At 41.9% G+C, this 13,046-nt stretch overlaps 1 protein-coding gene across 6 annotated transcripts in view; it reads right to left on the minus strand.

The window, feature by feature from the left end:
* Galk2 (galactokinase 2) overlaps positions 1-13,036 on the minus strand; it is a 118,065-nt gene extending 105,029 nt beyond the window's left edge. For 5 of the 6 annotated variants that reach the window (XM_050133015.1, XM_050133007.1, XM_050133009.1 and 2 more), the window contains exon 1: positions 6,943-7,107. In XM_050133015.1, the coding sequence (XP_049988972.1) occupies positions 6,943-7,016 (74 nt within the window). In that variant the 5' untranslated portion in view covers positions 7,017-7,107. Of the gene's footprint in view, positions 1-6,942; positions 7,108-12,853 lie in introns of those variants that run through there. The other variant, XM_050133006.1, reaches the window with a different exon arrangement.
* Positions 13,037-13,046: the final 10 nt, after the last annotated feature.

Genomic DNA, 13,046 nt, shown 5'->3' on the forward strand with positions numbered 1-13,046 from the left:
CTCCCTCTCCTATCCAAAGAGCAGTCATGGTTCCCTGCCCTGTGGAAAGTCCAAGGTCCTCCCCCCTCCGTCCATGTCTAGGAAGGTGAACATCCAAACTGGCTAGGCTCCCATCAAGCCAGAACATGAAGTAGGATCAAAACCCCAACTAGACTCTAAAATGGAAGAACATCTTTATAGTAAAGAAGCAGCACGAAATCTGGGTCAGCAGGGCCACAGCCTATGAGGCCTGCACGAGCCTTCCAGCCTCTTCCCTCTGGTGGTAGCTCTTGGGCCTTAGTGTTCTTGGCTTATAGTCACATTCCTCCGACTTCTGCCCCAGTTGTCACAGGCATTCTCCCTTCAGGGCTGTACCTCTTTGATTTTCCTTCTCAGATCTGTGAAGAATCAAGTTCAAATAAAGGTACATCCTGTGGACCAAAGAAAGCCTGAGTCCCAGGAGCTGCACCCTCAAGCCCAGGAGCTGAACCCTCAGCCCAGGAGCTGCACCCTCAGCCCAGGAGCTGCACCCTCAGCCCACACAGGCATTGATAGTCAGAGTGCTAACAGGAGTCACAGTTCTAGTCTAGTGCAGTCTGTAACTACTGTAAAAGTTTAGCAAATAGTTTTCCTGTTCTCTAAAACTGGAGAATTTAAGCTAAACATTCCTCTTGGGTACCACTCAGATCCAAAATTCTTATAGTTGATTTAATCATTCATCCTTGTCAAATCATCCCAAATCTTTGAGTAGTACAATAAACATTTACTAGGGATCATCATGTTCAAAAGCTGAATGATTGCTATTAGAAATTAATTTGTTGCAAGAAACAGAAATACACACATACACACGTGTATGCACACGCACGCATACACACACACACACACACACATTCCAAGAGTAAAAATATCACAATGACAGAATAGAGTCATGCAGACATCACTGTTGGAAGAGATTCAAGATGGCCTCCTGGAAGTCTGAAAGCCAGAAATTCTATTTCCATTGGTGTGTTTGGCGCTTGCTCTTCCTGACCCATTCTCTCATCCCTCCAAAGATACCATCACCATTTCCCTCTTCTTACTCTGCAGGCCCTTCGCCTCTGCGAACCTCCTCATCTCTGCACCTGCATGCCTTCTGCTCCACGACACTGTGACTCCGTAACTCAGTGTCCGCTGCTATCTGTCTCATGCATTCATATCCTCTGGTCCAAGTTCTCGAAGTCGATAATAGGTTTGGGAGAGTTTAAATCCTGTTCCCATTGTTTGGTACAAATAAGGTCCCATATTTTGTTAAACATGTGATACTCAGGTCCACTCATCCATAGCAGCTCTGGATTACAACAGAGACCCCGGCAGGAATCAGTCTCAGGTTCCTCTAACATTCACTCTCCCTGGAACAGAGCAGGCACTGGGTTTGGGGGTTTGACTCAATATATGAAAGGGTTTGGTCTCCAGCATGGAAAAAGCAAAAATTAAAAATGAAAAACAAACATTAACTGGAACATAAGGTGAATGTAGACAAAATGACTACTTGAATCTGATTCTATCTATACCTCTAGAACAAGAACACATAAAACTTCACAAGAAGTAATTTTCACTATAGCTAGAGAACGCAGACTATCAAACTTTACCTATGACTGAAGTAGAGATGGGAGAAAACAATAAGGAAAGAAAGGATGGAGGAAAGAGAGAGGCAAGAGAGGATGGGGCTGGAGGTGGTTAGTTTTTCATCACACTGGCCTAAGTTAGAGTCATCTGGGAAAGTGGAGCAGAGCAGGCAAGCACACAGCACTAAAGTTATCACTAACAACACCCAATGAAACACTGAATTACCACTGTCTTCAATGCCTCTAATAAATCCTAATGAAACCCATGACTATGTGATTACATAATTAGTAATAAAATATATTTTTTAAAGTACTCTACATGAGTGGACAAAACTACTCCCAGAAACCATAGGTTTACTGAGTGACAATTCTATTGCCAGGAGCCGGTTAACTCCCTAGGAGCTGGCGGTCAGAGAGGCCCCTGAGACCTCCAAGCAACACAGGCTTCTACAGCTTCTGTTTGTTCCCCATTAGAACTGCAGGGTAAGACCTTCTTGCTGAATACATCGTACGCCCTGGTGCAGGGCATAGAAAGATCAAGACAGAAGTGACCTGAAAACTGTCTCCTTGTTGATTAGCTTTGACAGTGCCAGCCCCTGTGGGTGCTATGCAAGCTGCTGGGGGACAACTGCGGTTGACAGTCTTCTTACTCAGCTACGGACCCTGTGGATGACCGCACTGACCAACCAGGAAGATGTACGTCTGGGTGTGCATACAATAGTGCTACAGTGGGAACAGAGTGGGAATAGGAAGGCTCAACAAAGGGTAACAGAGAGAAGATGAGCATGATCAAAATATACATTATGTAGGTGTATGAAAATGTCATAAGAAAACTATTATTTATAATTAAAGTATGCTAATAAAAACATTTTAATCCTTAATGTGCTAGAAAATAAGGAAATGTCTTTACTTGAATAAAAAGTATTTTTACCAGAAACATCAAACTTCATATTTGATGGCAAAGTATCAGAAGTATTCTCATTAAAGCTTTTCCAAGACTGGAAGGATAGGACAGCAATTAAAAGCACTAGCTGCTCTTCCAGAGGACCCAGGTTCAATTCCAGCACCCACATGGAAGCTCACAACCATCTATCTGTAACTCCAGTTCAGAGGGTCTTCCTCTGACTTCTACAGGCACCAGGTATGTCCATTGTGCACATATATACACACAGGCCAAAAGCTCAGTTCAAGGCCAGTCTGGTCTACAGAGTAAGTTTAAAGACAGCCAGGAGTGTTACACAGAGAAACCCTGTCTAAAAAGAAGGAAGGAAGGAAGGAAGGAAGGAAGGAAGGAAGGAAGGAAGGAAGGAAGGAAGGAAGGAAGGAAGGACGGACTACAAGATTTTAGGTTTCAAATCAGTCTTCTAAATATTCTCCATCTTCAGTATTACAGGAGTCAGGGTCACCAGATCAATGGAGATGAGAAAATAAGAAACCTAAAAATCACAGGACGTCATCATAGCACAGCATTGTTTGCAAGAGCCAAAATGTTGAAGTAATCCTAATGTCTACTAACTGATAAACAAAATACACTATGTCCATCTGATCGAATAGCAGAATGGCACGCTGATTATGCTACAACACAGCTGAAAGCACACTGGGGGAAAAGGAAGCAGTTAGATGTGGTACCCACGCCCTATTCCCAGCACCCTAGAGACAAAGGCAGAAGAATCTCAATGAGTTCAAGGCCAGCCTGGTGTATGTAGCAAGTTCCTAGACAGCTAGCACTACATAGAAAGAACATGTCTCAATAAAAAGAGCGAGAGCGAGAGAGAGAGAGAGAGAGCAAGAGCGAGAGAGAGAGAGAGAGAGAACAAAAAGAGGAACAGAAAGAGAAGGAAAAAACATTTTATTTGAGATGTCCAAAATGAACAAATCTGAAAGGAAAAAGAAAAAATAGATTAGTGGTTGCTTAAGAATGGAAAGGTAAGATATACGGGGTGATAATGTATTTTTGTGTGAAGAAAAGCAAAATTTAATTGTGGTGATGGTCACACAATTCTGTGACAATATCAATACCACTTCATTGCTAACTTTTTAACAGTGTGTATGTTTCCGTGTGTTTTCAGGGGCACATGAATGCCACGGCACATGCATGAAGGTCAGAAGACAGCTTTTAGGAGTCAGTGTCTTCATTCCCACTGAATGAGCTACTGGTATTGACTTCAGGTGGCCATGCTTGCACAAAAGCACTTTCATTCATTAAGCAAACTTTTAAAATGGATGGATTATACCATATGCAAAATCAGTAAAGTTATTACAAGAAATAATAATCTAGCAGTTTTCATTCGTTTTATGGTTACTTTAGGAAAGGTTTCGTGTAGCCCAGGCTGTTCTCCTACTCACTGGCCAAGGATAAGCTTGAATTTCTGATTCTCCCATCTCTCCCTCCGTCCCAGATGCTGGGATTACAAAGATATGCCACCATAGGGGCTAATACAGTTCTGGGAGTTTCATGAATGAGGCAAGCATTCCACGGCTGAGTTACCTCCCCAGATTTTGGGGGGGATGTGGTAGTTTGAATGACTCCCGTAGGTTCCTGTTTGTTGATAGAACTGTTCGGGAAGGATTAGGAGGTGTGGACTTGTTGCAGTTCCGCCATTCAGTTAGCTCCCCCTGCCTCACACTGCTCCAGTACCCGCTTGTCACCATGTTCCCCACCATGAAGGCCATAGAGTCATGCTCTGAAACCATAAGCCCCAAATAAACTTTTCTTCAATCATTTCACTGGAACATCGTGTCTCTTCACAGCAATAGAAAAGTAACTAGAACAGGGCACAGGGCTCACTTGGTCCAGGTAAGCTTTCAATTTGTGGTGACCTCCTACCTCTCCCTCCAGTTGCTGGAATTACAGGCAGTTTCCATTATGCCTTGCCATCCTAACAATTTAAATTTAGTCCTAAAGAAAAGAGATATCACCACAAAGAAAGTTACACGTGAAACTGGACGTTTTATGGGAGAGACAAAAAACATGAGTCAAATGAAGATAGACTGTACTCAGCTCTCTGCCTGCATTTTTTAATGCTGAAAACCAAATGCAGGGACTTGTGCATGCTAGGGAGGTATGCTACCACTGAGCTACAACTCAAGACTCCTCAGATTTGCTTTTTACCGAGAGAGAATAAAAAGCCAGGTGATGGTGGTGCACACCTTTAATACCAGTACTAGGGAGGCAGAGGCAGGTAGATCTCTGAGAGTTCAAGGCTAGCCTGGTCTACAGAGAGAGTTCCAGGACAGCCAGGGATACACAGAGAGAAACCTTGTCTTGAAAAACCAAGAAGAAAAATAAAAAGGAAGAAGAAATTATCTTACTAAAACATATAATGTGGTTGCCTGTGTCTTTACTCATAGAATCTGGTTTCCTGTTAAATTGAAGAGGAATCTTAAACAAAGATCAGGAGTTCCACAAGAATCCTGGTTCACCTGAGGGTACCAATGAATTGCACCATGTGACCATTTAGATTTGCAGATTACACTATCTAAATTTGATAAATCTTATCCCTTCTAAAATAGGATGCTTCAAAATATTACTGCAAAACGTTGCATAAAGAAATAACTGCACACACAATTACAAAATGAAACAATAGTTGGGCATGATGGTGTACTTGAGGTGCAGGAAGAGAGATCAAGAGTTCAGTGTTATCCTCAGCTATGGAGAGACACTGTCTCAAAACAGAGAGAGAGACTTGGAGGAAGTAGGAGGTGCAAGATAGAAGAGAGGTAATGCCACGTAATAAAATGTTGATTAATATAAATGGGTTAATTTATTAGAGCTAGTTAGGAATAAGTCTAAGCTATAGGCCGAGTTTTCATAATTAAGAAGTCTCTGTGTCATTATGGGAGCAGTCTGGCAGGACAGAAAGACTCCCTACATGACTCAGTTAAGTAACATTAAATATCTTTTGCATAAATAAATATGGTAAAGATAGTGAAAGGCATGAAAGAACACTACAGGAATTCAGTCAGAGACTCTTCTCTTCCATCAATCAATGGTCCTGTGTTTACTAGCAACACCCTCCCTGCAGGGCAGAGATCTTTACTATGAAAAATACTGTAAAATAGGCTGGGTGGTGGTGGCACACACCTTTAATCCCAGCACTCGGAGGCAGAGGCAGGCAGATCTCTGTGAGTTCGAGGCCAGCCTGGTCTACAAGAGCTAGTTCCAGGACAGGCTCCAAAGCTACAGAGAAACCCTTTCTCGAAAAACAAACAAACAACAACAACAACAAAAATCATGTACAATAGGCTGGGCATGGTGGCACACATATTTAACCCTAGGCAGAGGAAGGCATATCTTTCTAAGTTAGAAGCCAGGCTGGTGTACATAGCTGGAGTACAGGCTGGAGTTCAAGGCACATCTTTCTAAGTTAGAAGCCAGGCTGGTGTACAGGCTGGTGTACAGGCTGGAGTTCAAGGACAGCCAGAACTACAGAGTAAAGCCTTGGCTCAAAAAGAAAATCATATTTGGAGTTTATTTGTAGACATGTTTCACACAAGATTATACTACAGAGGGGTGGGTTTCTTTCCATGAATTATACAGGAGTCACCTGACACACGTCTCTTGCAATGTGTGCTCCTTTGCTGAATATGTAAAAACAACCACACCATAAAATGATCTGAGAGTCTTAAACCATTCAGTGGTAATTACTGAAAGTAATCCAAACTGTGTTGACTCTAGAGTATGGTATGTTTTATCCTGGCAACTAAAGATACATCGTTTGCTGACTTGCACAGGAATGAACAGTTTTAAGCCATAGGAAAACACTACCTCATCGACATAAACAGAATGGGAGGAGGGAGGAGTTAAATTCAAAAGCAGTCAACCTCAGAGAAGCCGCTGGGCTAACAAAACAGCAGATGAGAGAAGTCTGTCAGATTTCAGCCCCAGAAATCAGAACAAAGTATTTCTACAAAGTATCTGTAATTAATAAGTCCCTCCACTAGACATCGAAAGAAACTGTAATCCTGTAGCTAGAAACTGACAACAAATAGTTCCTTGATGACAGTTCCGAGACCCTCGGGTTTGTCAGTGATGCAGAGACTCAAAAACGACTGTTGAGGACGGAAACATGGAAAAGCAGTATCCCTTGGCGGGCAAGATAACGAGCAGTTCCTGGTAGGTTTGGGCATTTTTACTGACTCCTTCGGCAAGAAAGGACAAAAGCCTCTGTGTGAAGCAACACACACAAGCCCTGGCAGCGTCTAGAATTCTAAGGATTCTGTCTGCTTTCTGGGACAAAACAACAACAAAAAAGAAAAAAAAAAAAAAAAAGACAGTAAATCAAAAGAAGCTGCCAAAAGCAAAGAGCGCGGTGCGCGCCTCTCCAGCCCGGGATCCCAGGCCACGCCTCTCCCCCACCTGGGATGTTCGGCCACCAGGACTCGTCGCGTGGTGGGTTCCTCCGCAGCCATACTTGCTAGATCCCTCTGCATTTTCCAGAAGTGCAGCACGGCAGAGGATCACAAGATACAGGCGGCAGAAGTGGCTTTCTTCCGGGACTTCGGCGGAAATCCTGCAGGTCTGCAGAAGCGGCCCCCTTCCAGGCTGTCCCGCCCCCAGCTCCTCCTTCCCAGCTCCTGGCACAGCTGTCAAGTGCAGCCTCTACCTCGCGCTAGGCTCACAGGGGCGACCCAACGTCAAGACCCGACTGACCAGGTTTTTCTGTTCCCTGATGTGGTTGAGTACAGCGTTAGAACTCGGGGTTCCTCACACACTTTGGTCTTCTGATCTCTCTCAGGCTTCCTTTTTATTTTTTAAGTTGGGGTTTTTCTTCCTTAATGTCCAGCAAATCGTCCCAGTGACCATGAAATGTTTACCTATTACTTATTTAACTTTATTTCCAAAGTAAGCAACGTAAAATAGATGTAAATATCCTTGCACTTACTCAGGTGGGTCTTCACAGAACACCACTAGTGTGGAGAGGGAACCCTTAGTAACTGTTAGGTCTCAAAGACACCTGGGACAAGTCTCACTCAGTACTCCTGGCTTCTCCCAGCACTTCTCACCCCACTCCTTACCCCAAATTCTCCAGCCCAGGGGCTGGGCTTTTCCCCAGCCTCTGATCCCTATATAACCTCAGCCATTTTGACTAAGGGTCCCTGGTCTCTGGGTACCCAGATATTGTCTTTGCTCCCTCTCTCTTCCTCTCTTGCTTCCCCCAACCTGCCCCCATGGCCATGTTCAGTATGGACCTTCCCAGATGCCTCTGGCTGTTTGCTCCCTCCACAATAAACCTTCTCCTCAACCCATACCTGGGAGCAATCATGTCTTCATGTTTTCATTCAGTATCCAGCTCGCCCTCACTTTTCTTTTGCCTAGGGAAATCCCAGGGACCCTATCACAAGCATACCATCCACATGTACCCTATCACTGTTTAGAACTGTAAAAAGTTACCCTGCATATTTATTTTCTCATGAATGTATTGTCTGTCTAGTGGCTGCCTCACCATCCCTATCACTGTATGTAAGCAACTTGAGGGCAGGATGGGTGTCCTCAGCACCTGGCACAAAGCCTGGCAATTAGTTTTCAATACACAGGCAAAACTGGATGAATGGCTGACAGTTGAAGCTAGACATGTTAGGTCACACTGCGCATGGGTACTGCATTACTTTTTTGTGGCTGTGACAAAAATGCCCTGACAAAAAAGCAACACAGGGAAGGAAAGGTTTATTTGGCTGACAATCGCACAGGGCAGTGAAGGCTGGAACAGAAAACATCCCGTCAGTCACACGGAGAGAGAGTGACGGCATCAGTCCTTCGATTGCCGGCTTTCAGTAGCTTTTTCCTGTATAAAACTTATGCACGAAAATCTCTAAGGTTTAGAACAGTGTGCTTATGAAGACTGCATACCAGTTCTCCTTATCTGGGAAGAGAGACAGGAGATGTTTACATTACCTTCACAAGAGAAATTGATACCTTGTACCTTTTAAATTAAATTTATATAGTGTGTGTGTGCATGGGCACAGAAGACATAGAACAACTTAACGGGTGTCAGTTCTTTCCTCCACCATGTGAGTCCCAAGAATTGAACTCAGGTCATCAAGCTTGGCAGCAGACATCTGTTCCAGTAAGATATTACCAGCTGACCCCTATACCCTACTGTTAAACAAGTCAGCAAATAGTGTCCTAAAGTGTAGCAAAGCTTTCTTAGACACAACACAAAAAAGTAAAAATAATCCTTGCCATGCAAGGGTAATAAGATAAACAACCTTGTAAAAAAATTGAAGAGGTTTTTCACCCAAGAAATAAAACGAATCCTTCCAACTCAGGCCTGAAAGAATGACTCCTACAAAGAAGGGTGGTGACAAGAGGGGACATGCCATCAATGAGGAGGTGACCTGAGAATACATCAACAAACGCATCCACAGAGTGGGTTTCATGAATCATGCCCCTGGACACTCCAAGAAACCCGGGAATTTGCCATGAAGGAGATGGGGACTCCAAACATGTGATCCCAGTCCCGATAAAGCGATTAGGGCCAGAGGAATAAGGAACGACATATCCATGTGTCCAGAAAGTGTAATGAGGATGATGGCTCTCAAGCTCAACACTGATAACTTTCATCATTTGTTGTCACATTCAAAAATTTATAGACAATGTGCTAAAAAACTGTCAAGTACAGTTACACAGAAACACACGCACACGCACACACACACACACACACACACACACGCACGGCATCTGCCTAGAGGAAGTGCAAACCAAAGCCACTAAAATGCTCAATGCTCTTGACAAAGCAGCTAAAATTTAACTAGGCTAGCTCATACTAAATGGTGGCAAGACAGACAACTAGGGTATTGCCACTAGGTAGGCTAAATAGTAGAACTATTCAAGAAAAGTTTGAGAATTTCTTACAAAGTTGAATATACACTTCTGGTGTGACCCAAGCAGCACTTGTAGATTTATTTGTACGTATCCACTGCTTTATAACTTCATTACCACAAATTTAGTAATATGTAATAATAAGTAATACATACTTATTATCTCACAATCTCTGTCGCTCAGAAGTAAGGGCGTACCTTAGATGGATCTTCTGTTTCAAAGAGGCTCAGCTGGGGAAGGATTCACACAACAGAGGACATGGCTAATGTAGATAGCCCCCCTCACAGGCATATCCAGATGCTTGTTTTCTAACCAAGTCCAGATTGTGTTCACTTGACAATAAACCTTAACCAGCCAGGCATGTGGGGAAAACCTTCCGTCCCTGCACTCAGGAGGCAGAGGAAGGAAGATCTCTGAGTTTGAGGTCAGCATGGTCTACAGAGCAAGTTCCAGGGCCTCAGAGAGAAACGCTGTCTTGAAAAACAAACAGCCAATGAAGCTTAACCATCACACCAACTTCAACACTTGAGCTTCTTGAAGACAGCACAGCACAAGCGTCTGCTGCTAGGAAGACTTGATCTTGTTTAGTGTGACAATGTACATATGACTATGTTTGTCAACTTCTCTCCATCATTTGATTAGGAGCAAGTCACAGCCTACCACACTCAAGGAATAGAGAACTATCAGAAGGCATGGATGACAGGCCATCTTGGAATCAGTCTACCACCTACCACATTACTCAGGAGAAATGAAGCATGCTCACACAACAACGTGCACACAAATATTCACAGCAATTTTATTTATATTAACCATGAGCTAAAAAAAACCCACATATCCATTAACAAGAAGATAATTATGGGAGATCCAAAAAAAGAGCATACAGCAATAGATTCAAACAACCAACTGATGCAAGCAACAACATAGATTTTAAAAAGCCAGCTTAACTTTCTATAACACAGATAAATTACACCTCAATAAATATGTTTTAAAATATTTGGGGAATTATTTATAAAGCAATAAAATAATTATGAAAATAGTCAACAGTAAGGATAAAAAATAAATAAAAATAAAAATAAAAATATCTGGGGGCCAATGAGATGGTCAGTGAGAAAGGCTCTTGTCTCAAAAGTCTGACTAGCAGAGTTCAGTCCCTGGAAACATGTAAAGGTGGGAGGAGACAACTGACCCCACAGAGATGCCCCATACAAATTCAACAAACACACCATACACAGGCACACAATTAAAACAAAGTCTAAGGGGCAGTGGAAAAGGCTCAGTGGTTAGGAGCATTTGCTGCTGTTGGAGAGGACCCAATGTTCATGACAAAGAGGTACCTATGACTTCCAACTCTTGGGAGACCCAATACCTCTGACATCTGCACACACTCATGTGCAGACACATATACATAATTTAAAATAAAAAAATTAGATCCTTAATAAAAATAAAATAGAAAACTTAAAACATAACATCTACATTAAACAAGAGCAACCTATTTAAAAAATGATCAATTACTTATTACTGAATAAAATGATATCTAATAATAGCTCTTATCAAGTTGTCAGATTGAGCTTAATAAACCTGGGTGTCACCAAGGAAATGCAAAGCTCAAATTTTAGATGCCATTTTCTTTGTATTTCTAGTACCAAATTACTCATCTTTTCTCATTATATGAGTAAGACATTACAATAAAAAATGGCAGATTATGCAGATAAATGCACTGTAAATCGGCATGCCATTTTATAAATGTAAACAATTAGCATAGCAAATAATCACTGCTCTATCATTTGTATTTAAAAATTATGCACGAATAAAACTCTTAACTGTCTTGAGATTTGGGAAAAGGATAGGCACTGGTAGAGTAACTGATTTATCACCCTAAGCTCTCAGAGCAGTGAGTGCTATGGACTCCTGTGCTATCAGGAGGCGCCTAAGGCCTGACCCGTCCCAGTGAATGGGGGTGGACAGTCAGTCACCACACTAGGCCTGACCCGTCCCAATGCACTGGGGTGGACACTCAGTCACCACACTTATTGAAAAGCTTTGCTTTGTTCTAAAATCACATGTACAGATTCATGCAGTACTTTTGGAAATTTTTTGTTTCTAAGATGATTAAAGGATATTCCAAACCCAAACTTTTATATTCAGTAGAGGAATTTTGAGCAAAGACTGGAAATTAAATGCTATCAGAGGGTTATCGGTCTACTTTGTAATGATTATGCTGTGTTTGCATAAGAGAATGTCCTCAATTTTAGGCAATGCACATAGCTGTACAATAATATGTTGTTTTAGATGCATCCTTCAGTTGACCTATGAAATACACAACATTAAGGCTGATAATTGGTCTATTTGTGTCCACTATTCCATCCTTTCAAATGTATTTTCAATCTGGAATTCCTCATGATAAAATGTTAAGAGGAAAAGACTATTAGAAAACTATGTGGTTACAGGTAAGGGGACACTATTGTTAGAAAAACTAGGACCAAAAAGGTGTTACTTTTGTAAACTAGGCAGAAATTTCTTCTTGCAATATTTTCCTAAGAAACAAGTAAGTGTCAGGCTAGAGTAGTAGTTCAGCAATGGAGCATTTACTTGACACAAGGCTGAGTTCTCTCCTCGGTTCAAAAGATACAAAAGAAAGAAAGCAATGTTAACGATATTTAAAACAAAATTGTTTGAAGACTCATTTTTGTAGCATTCTGAAAGTATAGCAATAAATTTGTTCACAGTATGTTCAATATAGAAGTAACTCAACCACTGGCATGCCTGTTTCTCGACATGTCTTCTCACAAGATTTTCAGAACCAAGTAATTCCTGGCCTAGAAACAAAAAGAAAATGATCCTGTTCCCCAGTGGATTCAGATGAAAACTGGTAATAACAGAAGTTACTGGGGCACACCTAAGCTTGGGTTTTAAGGATTCAACACGATGGCGTGAATGTTAATGCTAAACTGTGCTCAACATCAGCTGGACCAGATGAAGATAAAAGTTCTTTACCTCTGGAGGTTTGGGCATGTTTAGCTGATCTGTACAGATACACAACTGGGCAAAATTCCTAAGATTATATCCATTTTATAACTATAGCATTTGTGGAATGAAGTGTACAGACTTTGGAGGGTTACGTCAAAAATAAATAAATATACAAAACAGAACACAGGGTTTGCCTTATTTTAAATTTTTCTTCATTCTGAACTCTAATAGTTTTATATAACACATTTTTAAAAGCTTGTCATCAACTGTTACTACAATTTGATCCTGAAAGTAGTTAATACCCGTTCGATTCGTTAAATAATTGAATAACTGATTAATGCATACCTAAATTGGGATATCCACAAATTTTTTTTTGTCAGCTACAATTTTAAAAATTACGTGAAACTTGTGTTGCTGTAAATACACCCAGCGTAAGGTTTGGAATAAAAATACATAGATAACAATGGCAGAGGCACACTACCTGTCATATAGGACGGGCATGTTTCGTTAGAAAGAGGCGGTTCCAGAGTCCCAGGCAAGGAAAGAGACTGTTCCCTCACCTAGGACGCTGGAATCTGCTAGAAGGTTTCCGAAGCCCCTCAGACAGAACCCGCAGCGCCCGATTTCCCAGTTGCTCTGCTTAGTTACTAAAGCACCAACTGTCGCGCAGGAAG

The sequence above is a fragment of the Alexandromys fortis genome, unplaced genomic scaffold, assembly GCF_014885135.2.
Source record: "Alexandromys fortis isolate MF-2015 unplaced genomic scaffold, M_Fortis_MF-2015_v1.1 scaffold_6, whole genome shotgun sequence".
In the NCBI taxonomy this organism is placed as follows: Eukaryota; Metazoa; Chordata; class Mammalia; order Rodentia; family Cricetidae; genus Alexandromys; species Alexandromys fortis.